Source organism: Lynx rufus, unplaced genomic scaffold, assembly GCF_022079265.1.
Source record: "Lynx rufus isolate CCGP_SWC_20201006 ecotype Redwood Valley unplaced genomic scaffold, mLynRuf1.p SCAF_15, whole genome shotgun sequence".
Lineage (NCBI taxonomy): Eukaryota > Metazoa > Chordata > Mammalia > Carnivora > Felidae > Lynx > Lynx rufus.
Genome location: NW_025814829.1, coordinates 40,305,908 through 40,322,558, shown reverse-complemented (window position 1 = coordinate 40,322,558; position 16,651 = coordinate 40,305,908). Strand labels below are relative to the sequence as shown.

At 40.0% G+C, this 16,651-nt stretch overlaps 1 protein-coding gene across 1 annotated transcript in view; it reads left to right on the top strand.

The window, feature by feature from the left end:
* The window catches only part of NIBAN1 (niban apoptosis regulator 1), a 158,980-nt gene that overhangs the window by 57,705 nt on the left and 84,624 nt on the right, over positions 1–16,651 (top strand). The window contains exons 2-4 of the mRNA XM_047076900.1: positions 6,376–6,506; positions 9,510–9,641; positions 13,640–13,754. Coding sequence (XP_046932856.1) covers positions 6,376–6,506; positions 9,510–9,641; positions 13,640–13,754 — 378 coding nt within the window. The remainder of the gene's footprint in view (positions 1–6,375; positions 6,507–9,509; positions 9,642–13,639; positions 13,755–16,651) is intronic.

Genomic DNA, 16,651 nt, shown 5'->3' with positions numbered 1-16,651 from the left:
GTGACTTTCTCCCATTGGCGGGGCTATTGCTAGGGGAGGAGGGAAGCTTTTCTTCTTCCTGTTGGGATAGTAAAGTAGTATCCGTCAGCAAGGTCCATCTACTCCTATTGGATTTGCAATTAATGAAGAGTGGTAGGGTGTGAGAGTTCCCCTGCCAAACCTCCTGACTCCGTTTTAGTTAGGTTTTCCTTTTTGAATTTTCACACTGTTCACCCACTGGAGTTGGTGTCTGGCCCTTACATAGCATCTGTAAGTACATGCGGATTCATGGAATGCTCTTAACAGGTCAAGCTTTGTGGCCGTATTAAAGATACTGGGCCCATTTTTAGAACAGGGATTGCAAAAAATTGAAGGTCTTTAACAGTGCAAAGGCAAGTATATTGCAAGCCTAACTCAGAGTTTTGGATCTCTATGAGTTTTGGAAACGAGGAAACTGTTCTTTGTTTATTCCTAAGCATGTCTGTTTTCTATCCAGAGGGTCCTGGCGTGATTTTGAAATATTTAATATAAGCTCTTGGGAGAGTTCTATGTTTCTCTTCTGGGTATTAATATCTGAAGTAAATCATAGAGAACATAAGTTGGTTTATATATTTCTTGTTTTTAACACAAAGTAGAGTTCCTGCCATATAAATTTCAGAGAGTTGATGGGATTAAGGCTGCCCATGAAGAATTTTTTACTTTTCCTATGGAATCTGTTCAAAAACATCACTGTGCTTAAGCGCGCGCACACACACACACACACACACACACACACACACCATTTAGTTCAATTATGGAGAATCCAATTTATCCCCATTCTCTAAGGCATTTACTGGAAGAGAGAGTCCTTGGGCATTATTCTGTGTAATTAGATTTTTGCACCTTTGTATTGTGAATTGGGATTTCTGATTTCTCCACCCTAAGGTGCACAGTGATGATGCTCAGAAGCCTGAGACTATAACTGATGTTATAATTCATCAGGACTTTTAAACTTTTATAATTTAAGAAACTCTGGGGGAAAAACAATAGTGGGTATTATACTCTATTTTATAAATATTTAAAATATTTTTTAGAGCTACTTCTCTTATTCCCCCAAATTAATCTTTTTTTGTGTGTAATGTTTATTTATTATTGAGAGACAGAGACAGAGTGCTAGTGTGGGAGGGGCAGAGAGAGAGAGAGGGAGACACGGAACCCGAGGCAGGCTCCAGGCTCTGAGCTAGCACAGAGCCTGACGCGGGGCTTGAACCCACAGACCGTGAGATCATGACCTGAGCCGAAGTTGGATGCTTAACTGACTGAGCCACCCAGGTGTCCCCTCCCCCAAATTAATCTTCACCAGAAACCTCAACAGTGTTTACGAAAATGTGTCAAAGGCTTAATTAATCCTCTTCTAATGTCTGGATTTGGCTCGGTTTTCAGGAAATAGCCACTTGGTTAAAATAAATCCATTTTTTAAAAATGTTTGTATTTTTCTTCTTCATAGTAACAATAAAAATGTGACATCTGAAAATAGCGATTTTTGGAAGGTAATATAGGGAAAAAAACCAAAGATGAAATGTTAAGTAAATAAAACTGGGCACAAAATATAATATTCTCTAACTATTAAAAAATAATTATAAAAAATATTAGAAGGAAATATAGCAAAATAGTGTTTGGATTGTTTATATCTTTCACTACCTATCAGCTGTTTTTCTAAAAGTATTTGAAGCAGGGATAAATATATTTCAGAGAAGATTTTAGAACAGGTTATAGTTGTATTGACAGTGCAGATGATGGGAAAACTAGAAATAATCCACTATAAACAGTATCTTTCAAGAAAGAAAACTAGTGATAAAGACTAGATTTAAGTTGAATTACTACAGATCTGGAAGGTTAGCAAAAAAACTTCTAGAATAAAAAAATATACAAATCTATTCAGACTTCATGTAAGTTTTACCTAGACACTTATATACTTCCCATGATTACAGACTGGTCAAGAAAAATAAACAAAGGAAGGTGTTTGTTCGTAAATAATTCTCCACATCTAATTTCATGGACAAAATTCATCTAAAAGTTTAAAAGGAATTAATCAGGGGGCGCTTGGGTGGCTCAGTCAGTTAAGCATCTGCCTTTGGCTCAGGTCATGATCTCATGATTGATGAGTTTGAGCCTCTTGTCGGGCTCTGTGCTGACAGCTCAGAGCCCAGAGCCTGCTTCTGACTCTGTGTCTCTCCCCGCCCCCCTCTCCCTCCCCTGTCTGTGCTCTCTTTCACACTCAAAAATGAATAAACATTAAAAAAATTTTTTTGAAAAGGAGTTAATCAGTAAGAGTCTTATTTTTTTTGAAAAAACAAATGAGTTGAGCTTTGAAAGTGTATATTTTTAATAACAAATATTCAAGCTGAGAATTGGGCCTTTCTCCTTTCTGGGGACATTGGCATGGGTTTCAAGATTATGATGCATTGTACTTTGCTTTATTCTTAAATATTTACTCAACCATTCTTTCATTCATTCAACAAATATTTGCTAAGTACATAAATATAGTATATACCCTTGGAGGAGAGATAAGCTATATTTAAACAGCTGTAGCAAAGTGGAGCACAGTTTTGGGAGAACACAAACGAAGGTGAGATTGTTTCCACCTGGGGAGAGCCAAAAAAGCCTCTGTTGGGGTTGGAATTTCCATCTGGGCTTGAAGGATCTGAAAGTGACTGGCAGGGCGTTTAGCGGGAGAAAGGAGGGGTGAAGGCATGTACAGGAGACAAGGAGATTTCATTTGAGTAGGAGAGGTAGAAAATAAAGACAATTGAGGCCAGATCACGGGGCCTTTGGTACTGGGCTAAGTGGTTACTACTCTGGGCAATGGGGAACTGTTGAAGTTTTTATGAAGGTAGTGACAATGATCTTGTAGCAACGTGTCAAATGAAACTTGTCAGACCAGGACCAAGAGGATTGTACCTCTGTGACTATGAGGAATGCCTCTTATGGTTTTCAAGAGTTCCCTGGGAGCATTAAGGGCAAGACTTGGATCTGAAGGACAATTTCCTACCCTACCGTCTGGGCCTCGTTAACTTGTGCTAGCTTTCTCGTGAGTGGAACCATGGTGGCCAGCTTGGACTCAGCCTCTCATGTTCTGCTCCATCAACCCTGGACTCACTCTGGCCACTCCCCAGAATCTGTCTTGGCCACACTGACCAAGCTTTGGCTTACTTCCCATAATCCTCCAGGCTCTGTGTATCAGCACTGGCATTCCCAACTCCCACTCTGGCTTTGACTTTTTTGTTCCTCTTTTGGAGCTGAGAGCTAGTATGCTTTTGGTGGTTTTTTGGTTTTTTTTTGTTTTGTTTTTTTGTTTTTTTCTGCTGTGACTAATACTGAGGGCAGATTAAGAGACTTTTATGGTGTTGAAGCTGTACTGGTTTGGGTGGGGGCAACAGGGTGGATCAACAAATATTGTGGGAATAGAAGTGACAAGATCCAGGGGCACTTGGGTGGCTCAGTCAGTTAAGCCTCTGACTTCGGCTCAGGTCATGATCTCACAGTTTGCGGGTTCAAGCCCTGAATCAGGCTCTGTGCTGACAGCTCAGAGCCTGGAGCCTGCTTCAGATTCTGTGTCTCCTCCCCCTCTCTGCCCCTCCCCTGCTCATGTACATGTGTGCTCTCAGTAACACGATGAGATTGCTCCTCTGTCTTCATTTAAAAAAATTTTTTTTCAACGTTTTTTATTTATTTTTGGGACAGAGAGAGACAGAGCATGAACGGGGGAGGGGCAGAGAGAGAGGGAGACACAGAATCGGAAACAGGCTCCAGGCTCTGAGCCATCAGCCCAGAGCCTGACGCGGGGCTTGAACTCACGGAGCGCGAGATCGTGACCTGGCTGAAGTCGGACGCTTAACCGACTGCGCCACCCAGGCGCCCCACTGTCTTCATTTTATACGAGGAGGGGAGTTAACTTGTGTAAGGCCCCACTGCTGGTGAGTAGCTGAGATGGCACCCAAAGCCATGTTTGTCTGACTCCAGAGTCCATTTTCCTAACCACGGTGGTGTTTTGCCCCAACACCAGGCTTTTATTTAAATGTCAAGATCCCTACTTAGGTGTTCCTTTGTTTGGGTTTAGATAGGTTTAATCTAAAATCGAGATACATTTTAGGAATCACTTGAGGTTCTTTTCCCCCTAGAACTTATGATAGTTAGCTGTTTCATTCACATTTTGAACCAGTCGTTAGGTTAATTACCATAGAAAGCTGTAGTCCCTTTTTTATAAATGCTGCCTGGTGGAAGATGTGTTGGTACTCAAATCACAGAAGCATTTTTTCTCATACATTGGGAGGGAGTGGTGGCATCATCACACCTCAGTAGAGGCAGGGCATCCTTGACTGAGGCTTTGTGATGTGGCAGGAAATCAAGTTTCAAAGCTTTGTAGAGCTCATCATAAAATGGCATCCACCTTCTTTCATTTAAATCCAAGTGCTTGCAAGAGTGCAAAAATTAGTGTCATAAATTAGCAGGCTGCCCTTCTGCGAGACAAAATAGTGGTCACTTGGACCCAAAGGGCAGATTTTGTTAATTGTTTCTATGTTTTGGTGAGGTGAGGCTCATTCTCATTGTGGGAATTCCTAAAGATATCCCACTCCTATGTAAGAAAATTATAGACAAGGATATAGAATTTTATTTCTTATGCACTATATAAAAGCTAAAAAAATATTAACCAATTAGATAATTATAAAGCCTAAGTATATTAAAGTATTATGCAAATACTGATTAATAGTAATACCATAGACTCACAGAGCAAGCAAAAGCATGCTGATTCAAATTATAGGAGCTTTTATTTGCATTTCTACAGAACCTATTATTAGTGGGTCTCAACACACCTTTCAAGTAATAGTTATTAAAGCCCATAAGTATGACCAAAAAAGGTCATTTTATTGAGGGAATAAGGAAGAACTCCCCCTTTCTTCATACAGAGTAGATCTAAATGCCTGATCTAAAGTAGGATTCTCTATAGAAAGAGTATTCATACACTATGGGTGTCTGGGGCTGTGATTCCATACGTATAGAAGTTGGCAGCTATGAATTCAAGGTTCTCATATTGAGTATCTCAATCTATGTGGTTAGAACTCTTCACTTATTTTTGAAATTTTATATGCATAATAGCTCTAAACAAATCTTGCCAGTATATTTTAATATTTCTCTGTGACTATATCAAATTTGAAAACAAAAATTATGCGAAGCTCACATGAAAATATTTTAAAATATTTTGGAATTGTTATAGCACATTAATTTTTTTCTCAAGATTATATCTTATTCCAAGGACTAACAGCTTGTAAACACAGCCAGTGAGACCTGTGTTTATTTCTCTACTTTGTAGCAAGTCCTTGAAAGGTGAGGATTTCTAATCTGTCTGGGAATATTCCTTTGCCTTTTCTCCCCTATTTCTTTTTCTCCTTTCCCTCCTTTGCAACTTAACCTACTCTCTAAAGCTAATAAGCACAGGTTGGAAAAGTTCAAGAATATTCCTAGTGCCTGACCCTCCTCTTTCTCCATCTTGAGTCCTCAAACTACCCCTCTTCCCCCCATGATTGATCCTAAGCTTCATTTTCTTCTGGTGCTAAGTCATCATAATGCAGTTGTTGGTCACTATTGTAAGGCAGCTGTACTTCTAGGGTTGTACTTCAATGTCATGTAGATTTCAAGAAAAGCATGAACTAGTGAGTACTTTCCTTTATAGTTAGGGACACTGGAGCCTGGAGAGAATGAGGGACTTGACTGAGGACATCCAGCTGATTTCTGTCTCCCTGGAATTGGGACCACAGCTCAGGTCTCTAGACTCTTAAAGTGTTTTCCTCTACCTCATAGTAATTATATAAGGCTTTGAGTCACACAAAAAATTTAAACCAGAAACATAGGAGCAGAACTAGAAGAAACAGTTGGTCGATTTTATCCAGGGCTGTGGGTCAGTGAGATGAGGTGGAACTTCAAGGATCGAAGGAAGAATGGAATGATGTGTGTGCAGAGTTGAAATGGTGGCCCCTGGGATTACTGCATAGGAGTTGGATGACTGGAGGTAGAGGGGAATGAAGAACAAGCTGGAGTGGAGAACCGGATAAGGTAGAATGGTAGTCATAGAGGGATTTAGAAGGATGACTGAGTTTATAGCCAAGGCAATGAGTTGTTGATGTAAGATGAAGAAAAATTCTATTGGTTACTGGATGGATGGTCCTTAGGGACAGCAGAGACTCTCAAGATGACGTCAGAAGGGGAGGGAGAGATACAGGCACGTATGGCATGTTGCAAAGTTCTCAGGAAATGTGAACTAACAAATCCCTGGAAAACAGTGGTATTAGTGGGGTAGATATGTGTCTAGTTTGTAAGAGATGCCACATTTCTAAATTCTAATTTTCTTATTTTTTCTAGGGAAAACTGAGGCTACCATCAAAAACTTCAGTCCCTTCTATAGTCGTCAGTACTCTGTGGCCTTCTGCAATCATGTTCGCAGTGAAGTGGAACAGCAAAGAGATTTAACATCACAATTTTTGAAGACCAAGGTAACCCGTGGACATTTGGTTGGCAAATATCTCCCACTGAAGAATGCTTTATAACATACCATGTTTCAGAAATAAACAGTAATTTGAATGGCAGTTCAAAAAAATCTGTCCCTAAGAAAAAAATTTGTTCTCAAATCATTTCATGCTCAAAAAACGTTATTTGCCTGGAAGTTAGAATGTGTGATTCCTTGCTGATGGTGTAATCCATATGAAAAGAAACCTAGCATGGTCAGTTTTATTGTTTTTCCCACATTGATGCTTTAATATCAGGAAATTGGACTTGCTGTAGTGAGTTCAATAAAAAAAAAGTCATAATTTCAGTGCCTTGGACTATGGGCATTTTTGTTTTGGTCATTGATCAACCGTGATCTTCTCTTCTAATCCCCTAACTTACTCTTTCTCCCTTGCTCCATCATAATAATTACCTACAACCTCAACAAATATGTATTGATAACCTACTATGTGCCAGGCCCTACTCTAAAATTGGGGATCAAGACAAATTCTCTGCTTTCCTGTTTATATTCAAAAGTAGGAGACAGTAAACAAATAAATAAACATATATCAGGGGATATCAGGTGCTAAGGAATGCTTCCAAGAAAAATAAAGCAGAAGTCTTATTTTAGAGAAGATGGTCAGAGAAGCCCCCTGTGGAGGTGAAATTTGAGCAGACACTCAAGTGAAATAAGAGTAGGTAGGCTGGGTGAATATCTGTGGGATAAGGAGCAACAAGTGCAAAGGCCCTGCAGGAGCCATAAGCACATCAGGAAGGCTATGTGCTGAGAGCAGTGTGAGCAAGAGACAAGGGATGATAAATGATTACAGAGTGAAAGGGAAAGACCAGACCATGTAGGAGCTGTAGACTGTGATAAGGGTTTCTTTTTTTTTTTCTTAAGTTTATTTATTTACTTTGAGAGAGAGAGAGAGAGAGAGAGAGAGAGAGTGCACAAGTGGGGGAGGAGCAGAGAGAAGGAGAGACAGAATCCCAAGCAGGCTCCATGCCCTCAGCACACAGCCCAGTGCAGGGCTTGAACTCATGAACCTGTGAGATCATGACCTGAGCCGAGATCAAGAGTCAGATGTTTAACAGACTGTGCCACCCAGGCACCCCAAGTGTTTTTATTTTAAGTGTGAAGAGAAGTTATTGGAGGGTATTGAATACAAAGTGACTTACAATTTTAGGCGACTTCTCTGGCCTCTCTGCAGTGAATAGACTATGGAGAGGGATAAGAAAGGAACTTGGAGACTGGTAAGGAGGAGCCGGTAGCAGAGCAAGAGAAGGGTGAAGGCAAACTGGACTTGGGAATCAGGAGTTCTCTTTTGACCATGTAAGTTTGAGATGGTTATTTGATTTACACCCATGAAAATATTGAATAGGTAGTTGAATTCTCTCGTCTGCAGCTCAGTGGAGAGGTAGAAACTAGAGAATAGATATTTGGTAGCTGTTAGCTTATAACTGGTATTAGGCCATGGGACATAATAAGGGAGAGTATCAATAGAGAAAAGAAGATATTCCACAACCAAGCCCTAGAAAAGGAAAAGGATCCAGCAAGGCGGACGGACAAGAAATAGTCTGTGCAGGGGGAGAAAATCAGGAAAGAGGAATGTGCCAGAAGGCCAATAAAGAAGGGCTTACAAGAAAGAGGGAGTGATAAACAGGTCAGATACTGCTGAGAGGTTGAGTGAATTGACCAATAGATTTAGCCACATAAGTGTGTAGGGATAACTGAGTGTTATCCCCATAAAACAGTGATTTTTAGGGAGTTTGTTAACTCACAATGTAGGAAGTTTGTTAAAAACGCAAAGTTTGGTCCATAACCCCCAGAGATTCTGATATAGTAAGTCTAGAGTAAGGCCACATTTTAACAAGCATATCAATTGATTTAAGCGGCCCAGGTTAAAAAAAATGCACATAAAACTATAGAGTTCAGCCTATATATCGGTTCAATCTCATTTAAAGAGAAAAGTGAGATTCTCTCTTACCTGTTAATGAGGCAAGATAGGAAACTGCCTCTTTATCTGTCAGGACAGAATAAATTCAGAAGGCAATTTAGTTCATCCCTTAGCCAATTCTTACAAAGATTAGCATATCTATCTTCTCCATATGGTTCATGTAAATTTTGCTTGAAAGTGGAGGGATACGTTTCTAGAGGCACTTTGATTTTTTTAATAAAGGGAAAATAGATGTAAATTCAGTGACATGTGCAAGACAGGAGGCCCATTCCTATATTCTGAGATAATACAGGAATTATACCATGAGACAGGATGTGAATTATTCCCTACACAGTTAACCCAAAGGGAGACCTAACTAAGAATCTAACAGAGACTCCCCTACAGCACGTATGTCACCAGGGTTAAGGAGAACTCCTCAAACTTTTTACTTAAGTACAAAGGTAGAACTGAGGTTTGCTGGCTTGCCTGCTCGATCTTCAGCCAGAGGGCAAACAAGGTCTCCTTGAGGAGCATGGGGATGTGTTTACAGCCAGGATCCCCAGGGCTTTTGGATCTGGGAAGCCCATTGAACACTGACCCTCAAGACTACACCTGACAGTGTGATGAATAGGGGAGCAGCCTTTTAAATCTCCTATTTTTGGGCATGTTCAAGGTGTTGGGGTAGATAGCCACAACTCACACTTAACTACCTCACTCCCTCTCTTCTGGAGTTTATGACAGATTCATTAAGTGCCACATATATACAAAGCACAACCTTATTCCTATAATCCCGATTCTACCATCTACTTCTCTTCTTGTAGCCTAATGGAGGGAAATGGAAGTCACAAAAATATCAATAAGACAAATATTTGCATTTGGTCAGAGGGAGTAGGAAGGGGAAGTGTGGAGGGAGGTGGGGAAGGCAACAATTTTCTCAGGATCTCACAAGATCTCAACTATCACAAGATAGTTTCCTAAAATAGTCCTTGAACTGCCATGCACAGACTTAGTTGGTAGCATGCTGTGTGTGTTATCTTTTGTTGTAATAATTAATTATATTCACCTTATTTAAAGCCACCACTGGAGCCTGGAACTGTTCTGTATGAAGCAGAGCTATCACAGTTTGCTGAAGACATAAAGAAGTGGAAGGAGCGGTACATTGTGGTTAAAAATGATTTTGCTGTGGAGAGCTATGAGAACAAAGAGGTAAAATATTTCCTAGTTTTCACTGGTTATTGCACCATTTTCAAACATGGGCCGGGTTGATTGACATGCCCTCTCCTTTGAGACTGATTCGGTCAGTAAGCACTCACTCATGCAGATACTCACTTCAGTTAACATGTTTACTGAATGCCTGGTATATGCCAAGTGTCCTAGAAGGTTCTGAGCATATAATAGCAGCTGAGAAAGATGCATGCAGTCTATTGGGCAAGGTAGACTTGGAACAAGTAATTGCAAGTGAGCCTGAAGATAAGTTACACTGAATGACCAATGCAGGGGCCTTTACTGTGATCATTCAGCTTTGAGATCTTTTTCAGTCACTGCCTGATATCTCCCCCTCTCTGCTCAGTGTCTCCATATCTTCCTACTGTTAAGCCTCCTATGTGACAAGCGTCTGAGGAGTTAACTTACTAAGACTATGACTGAATTTGCCTGGTTGCTAAGAATTCAGACATTTCCATACTTTATGCCGCTTACACTTAATGGATTTCATTTAACTTTTTTCTGCTTATCATATTATTTTCCTATAAAATAATTAGATTATTAGCTAATATAATATGTCTGTAAACTACAGAGAAAATGAGGTAACGTGTAAAGCGCCTAGCACGTGAGAGGACTTCAGTCTTTATTGGTTCCCATTTTTTTCCCCATGGAAGGAGGTAATTTGGCCTAAGAGGAAAGAACCCTGGGCAGTGAATTTGAAAAACTGAAGTTTAGGTTGGGCCTCAATTAAAGCGGAGAGTCAGGCTGAATGATCCCATTGGTTCCTTCCAGATCTCGCACTGTACGCATTTTTAGTTTACATCGATCCTCAAGCTCCTTTTGAAATGAATGGTTACTGTTCAAACAGTTCAAGGTAGTAACAGGTTTAAAACTGCTTTCTTGACTCAGTTCAAGAGTACTTGGCACAACCTCCATGGATACTTTGAGTAATACTTCTGATGCTAAATCATTAGGAAGAGGCTTTAGACTGACAGGTCAATGTGTTTCCTTTCCATTTGTGATGGAAAGTAGAAATAAAATACAGTTCAAACTTATTCCACAGACTACCAGGCAATGCTCAAGTGCTCTCTTAAGTAGTCTTACTCTTTCAACATTCATTAAGCTAATATCTTCTCTGCTTATTGCTTATCTATATGAGGACTTTATTTAACACCTGATTTGCTCTCAGAAGCACATTGTCAATGCACTACATACAATAATGATAATAATAACAAATCATCTCATATTTTGGATGGCGCATTACAATGTTCTTTCAGGGAAGCTTGAGAAGAGGCAGTTATAGCATCATGGTTAATATAATGCACGTTGAATCACACCTTTGCCGGTTACTAGATATGTGTCCTTGCGTAAATTGTACATCTCCTTGAGCCTCATTTTTCTCATATGTAAAATGGTGAGCATGATCCCTTCATCACAATGTTGTTGTGAGCATCAAACAAATGCATGCATTGAGGCACTTAACATATGGCCAGGCACTGGCAGAGCCCAATGTAGGGCTGTGGCGGTTTGATTACTGTTAACTAATTGGGAGAAAACACAATAGAGTTTGCTCTTGGATTTATTAGGGTTTTCACCACATTTGGTGCTAACTGAAATTTTAATTTTGGATCAGATTTTGGTGGGTTTTTTTCTTCCTCTTTTCATTTTTTCAAGCTTGCCCCTTCCACTTGCGATTTATGGACTGTATTGTTTGCTTTGCTTTGCTTGTCATTTTTTAAAAATGTTTATTTATTTTGAGAGTGGGAGTGGGAGAGGGGCAGAGAGAGAAGGAGAGAGAGAATCCCAAGCAATCTCTGTGCTGTTATGCATAGCCCAATGCAGGGCTCGATCCCACAAACTGTGAGATCATGACCTGAGCTAAAATCAAGAGTTGTACACTCAGCCGACTGAGCCACCCAGGTGTCCCTGCTCATCGTTTTTAGTCTTATTTTTATTTAAAAAATTATTTTTCATAGTTTTTATTTTTGTTATTTTTTAAAATGTTTTTATTTTTGAGATAGGGAGAGACAGAGCATGAGCAGGGGAGGGGCAGAGAGAGAGGGAGACACAGAATCTGAAGCAGGCTCTAGGCTCTGAGCCGTCAGCACAGAGCCCCACGCGGGGCTTGAACTCGTGGGCTGTGAGATCATGACCCGAGCTGACGTCAGACGCTTAACCAACTGAGCCACCCACACGCCCCTGTTTTTCATCGTTTTTAAATAAACTTGCTCAGTTTGTTAAGATATGGTCACTGAATTTGATAATAACTACATATTTTTTTAAAACTTGGAAATTTAAAAAACACCCATGCAGTTTGCCATAATTCCTCAAGGTTTTAATAATATCCTGTTTTTTAATTTATAGAAGGGCATTTTTAAAAAAATTATACCTAAGAGGGGCGCCAGGGTGGCTCAGTCGGTTAGGTGTTCTACTTCAGCTCAGGTCATGATTTTGCGGTTTCTGAGTTCGAGCCCCATGTCGGGCTCTGTGCTGACAGCTCGGAGCCTGGAGCCTGCTTTGGATTCTGTGTCTCCCTCTCTCTCTGTCCCTCCCCCACTTGTGCTCTGTCTCTCTCTATCAAAAATAAATAAAATGTAAAAAAAAAATTTTTTTTAATTATACCTAAGAGTTATATATTAAGTACCTATAAATTGCCTATTGCCTATTATTTCATTGAGAGTCCATTTTTGGCAGGTAATTAAGCAGGAGAAAATGAAGCATTCTCATTTGATAATCAGGCCCTACTTCCTGTCCACTTTCTGGACAGACCGGGGTGTGATTCCTGGATTTGTCACCAACTTACTACTGGGCTACTGGCAACTTATTTGAGCTTCATTTTCCTCATTTATAAAATGGAGATAATAACTAATTCATAGCGCTCTTTTGAGGATTAAATAACATCATGTTTATAAAAGCCCAGGTTGGGGCCTGTTATAACAAATAACACAATTCAGTCTTGAGGCCAGTCTTAACTGAAATGCTCCTTAGACTTTCTCAAAGTCGCCATTTCAGATTCTTCTCTGTTATGCTCTGGGTCCCTGAGGCGCTTAAGCAGCTGATGAGTGGTTCTTACAAACTGGAAAACCTTCTTAGACGTGCAAGAATTTGCTTTGTTGGGTCTCTTCACTCGCCATCCTACTGATGCAGAATATGTTATTGTTATTGTGATTTCGTTGCCCTGATCGACACCATTTTTCTTTTCCCCAAGACTACCCTCTAGATTTGGAGTACTACAGTTTCCTGGTTCCATTCCTGATTTGCGTTTAGGCTGTTCATCTCAAAATTTTGCCCTGACTTAAGCCCTCCCCTCAGATGCACATGCTTATCTTTTTGTCCTCGCGAGTGGATCTGCCCACAAACTGCTTGTGGGCTTAGCAATCCTCTGCACCTCTTTGACATTTCCCGAACCACAGAGCTTTTCGTCTGCTGGCCAGACTTTGTTCTGATGTCATGATATTACCTTTCCATCCCAGACCATTTCACTGCAAAACAGTCTCACGTAGTGGCATGTCTTATCATGGCAACATTTTTATGTTTTTGGTGAAAATCCATGGCAACCATAATTGCAGTTACGCGTCCCGTATCTCACTAGTCGTCAGTCCCTAAGCATTTTGTGCAGTGTCTGTATGCATCCTCACTCTTGTGGTTAATAAGAATGATTCAGGTGCCAGTGTCTGAAATGGTTAAGTGTGGTGCAGAATTTCGAGAAGTTACTGAGATTATGTTTTCCCCACTTGAGAAACATAGCTAGGGTGAATCTCCTGGGATTAAAGACTCTGACTTACCATGTTGTGACCATCACGTGAAAGTATTAAAGTAATACCTTGCAAGGAACAGGTATATGCAAAACCTATTTTTAAAATATATGGCTCTTAATGACATAGTGGAGGAGTTGCTATCTCTGAGTTGTGTGTGCCTGTGTCTATGTCTAATATTACTGATATTTTTCAAAAATCCAAATGGAGAAAAAAATCACTTATTTATGCTTTTTTTCTCCCCAGGCCTATCAGAGAGGAGCAGCTCCTAAAAGCCGAATTCTTCCAGCTGGTGGCAGGGTGTTAACCTCAGAAGATGAATATAATTTGTTATCTGATCGGTTTTTCCCAGACCCTATTGGTGAGTTGCTGAGCATTCTTTCTCAAGACAAAACTCCTAAACTTGTTTTATTTAGCTAGACCAGTGGGTCTCAATGGGGGAAGAGGATTTCACCCTCCAGGGACATTTGGCTGTGTCCAGAGACATTGTTGGTTGGATAGAGGGTAATGACACTGCTAAACATGCTACATTGCCCAAGACAGCCCCTGACAATGACTTACCTGTCATAAAATATTAATAGTTGCTGAGGCTGACAAATTTTGGGCTAGCCACACATTCTCTGTAGACAAATGGAAGATGTCATTTCTCTAATTTGAGTAAACATTTTACCACTTCTGTTATTTTAAATCACATTCAGTAATACACAAGTCAGTACCCGTGTTTCTAGCCCGTGGAAAATGTACCATTCATTTGTCAGGCATCTTAAGGCCTTGGAATATATGCCAGCTTTAACAGCAATACACAGGGTGGCAAAAATAAATAGGTAGGGTCCAGTCTGTGCAATATACAATACCACCATTAAGCAAACAAGTCCAGACCTGTCTGGGAATATTATTTTTACAATTTTAGGATGATAATGCAGTAAAATATCCTAAACTGACAAAGTACTTTAAACAAACGTTGCAGTCACTCATAGGTACTATTTAAAAATAGCATTGTGGGGCGCCTGGGTGGCGCAGTCGGTTAAGCGTCCGACTTCAGCCAGGTCACGATCTCGCGGTCCGTGAGTTCGAGCCCCGCGTCAGGCTCTGGGCTGATGGCTCGGAGCCTGGAGCCTGTTTCCGATTCTGTGTCTCCCTCTCTCTCTGCCCCTCCCCCGTTCATGCTCTGTCTCTCTCTGTCCCAAAAATAAATAAAAACGTTGAAAAAAAAATTTTAAAAAAATAAAAATAGCATTGCATTAATCAGCGAATATGTAAGTAATAGCTGATTGTTGCCATGGAAAGAGTATTGAACGATAAATTTGGAGGCTGGATTTTTATCTAGTTCTGTGACACTTATCAAGTGCTTTCCCTAGCTGTTACTGATCCTCTGTGGTTTCCGATTCTCCTACTCTAGGTCCTTGAACTTAAAAATCTAGAAGGATCTTTCCAGCTCTAACATACTATGATTCTCATTTATTCCACTTTTTCCATGTAGAAAAAGTGATGGATAATATGTAGACAAAATAGCACGTTTCATAGAGATTCATGAACCGTGGAGAACAATTCCATCTGGCTTTGTGTAAATCACACCACACAGTAATTACTTGGTTTCTTGAAGAGAGACCTGGTTCTTAAAATGGGTATAATCATATCATTAGAATTTATGGAGAAAATTATAATTATTTTATCAATCATTATTTTGGTGCAGAATGCTTAGCATAGGGTTTTTAATAGCACTATTATAGGATTAGTACATGGACCATAAACCTAGACTAACAAACTATTACTAAGTAATTCAAGCTAAAACAATGCTTTATGTGTACTGTACATATTATTATATTTCCTTTCAACATCTACTTGTATGTCATCTTGGCTCTGGAGCTGCCACTAGAAATGGGAATACCAACCTGATGACTCTTCAGAATCTCTCCAGCAGAACTTTCCAATGAAATCAGTCAGAATAGACAATACATTTATCGGTTTTTTGGTGAAATCATATCAGAAGGAATGAAAAGGAATAAAAAACACAAGGCCTGTGTGACTAACGCTGTTTGGCCCAAGGCTTCAGTTTGCGGTATTTCAGTGACTTTTTTTTTATTGTATGGTGTGGCTCTCTGGGTATTAAAAATAGAATATTCTACAGTAGATCATTTGTGATATCTTTGTAACTCAACTCAGAAAAAATGCAGACTAATGGCCTCTGGAAAATTGTTGTACATTGTTAAATGGGAGACAACTAGAGGCTAAGAGGAGTGAATTTTAAGGGGCTTGCTGAAGCTTTTAAATGCAAAGGGTCAGTGTTGCTTTTGACTTATTTGTATAAAACTGACATCTTGGAAAGAGTGAGGGGAATGGTTTCATAAAACCATGTTAATCGGGAAAGACTCACTGTGTGTTACTAATTCAACTGGAAATAGAATAAAGGCACAATAAAGATGGGAAGCATTAACCCCACTTGGGAAAAGCACTGGAGGTTATGAATGAATATGTCTTCTTTACATGCTATTCTACCAAGATGATGTATCAATAATGCCTTCCTATTTGGTTAAGGTGATTCACTTATTTGACAGTTATTTAGAATCTCATTTGGTGCACAAAACAAAAGGCTCAAATACATAAAGCTTTATTATTTTGCTAAAAATATTTTTGGATATTGCAAGTCCAGGGCTGGTGTGACAGTTCCATAAATGTCAGGGACCCTTTCTAGCTTTTGCTCCCTTTGTCTCTAGGTCATTGCCCTTATTGACATAGTCTGAGGGGGCTGCTGGAGCATCAGGCAGGGGTTTTCTCATTCCAGACAGCAGGAAGGAGAAAAAAGGAGGAGGTGGGGCATTCCCTTTCTTCAAGGACACTTCCAGGAAGTTTCGCTACCTCTCTAGTTTATATCCCATTGACCAGAACATAGTGGCTGGGGCACACCAAGCTGCAATGGAAGCTGGCAACGTAGTCTTTGTCTTAAGCAGTCACTTGCTCAACTGAAAGTTAGGGATTTTATAACTAAGAAAGAAGGGGGAAATAGATAATGTGTTACTGTTAGAGGTCTGTGCTACCAAATTTCATCATTCACTCGTTTGTTCGTTCATACATTGATTCATTCTTATATTATGTGCCTGCCAGGTAGTTTTTGAGGTACTGGTGGGCCAAAGATTGTGCTTCTAGTGCATTCTACTTTGTTACCTTCAGCTTTCAGGACGTTGAAATAGAGTCCCCATATATGCCCCAGGAAATCAGTTTTTTATTTATCCAGTCTTGATTTATTAATTTGCCAGTAGC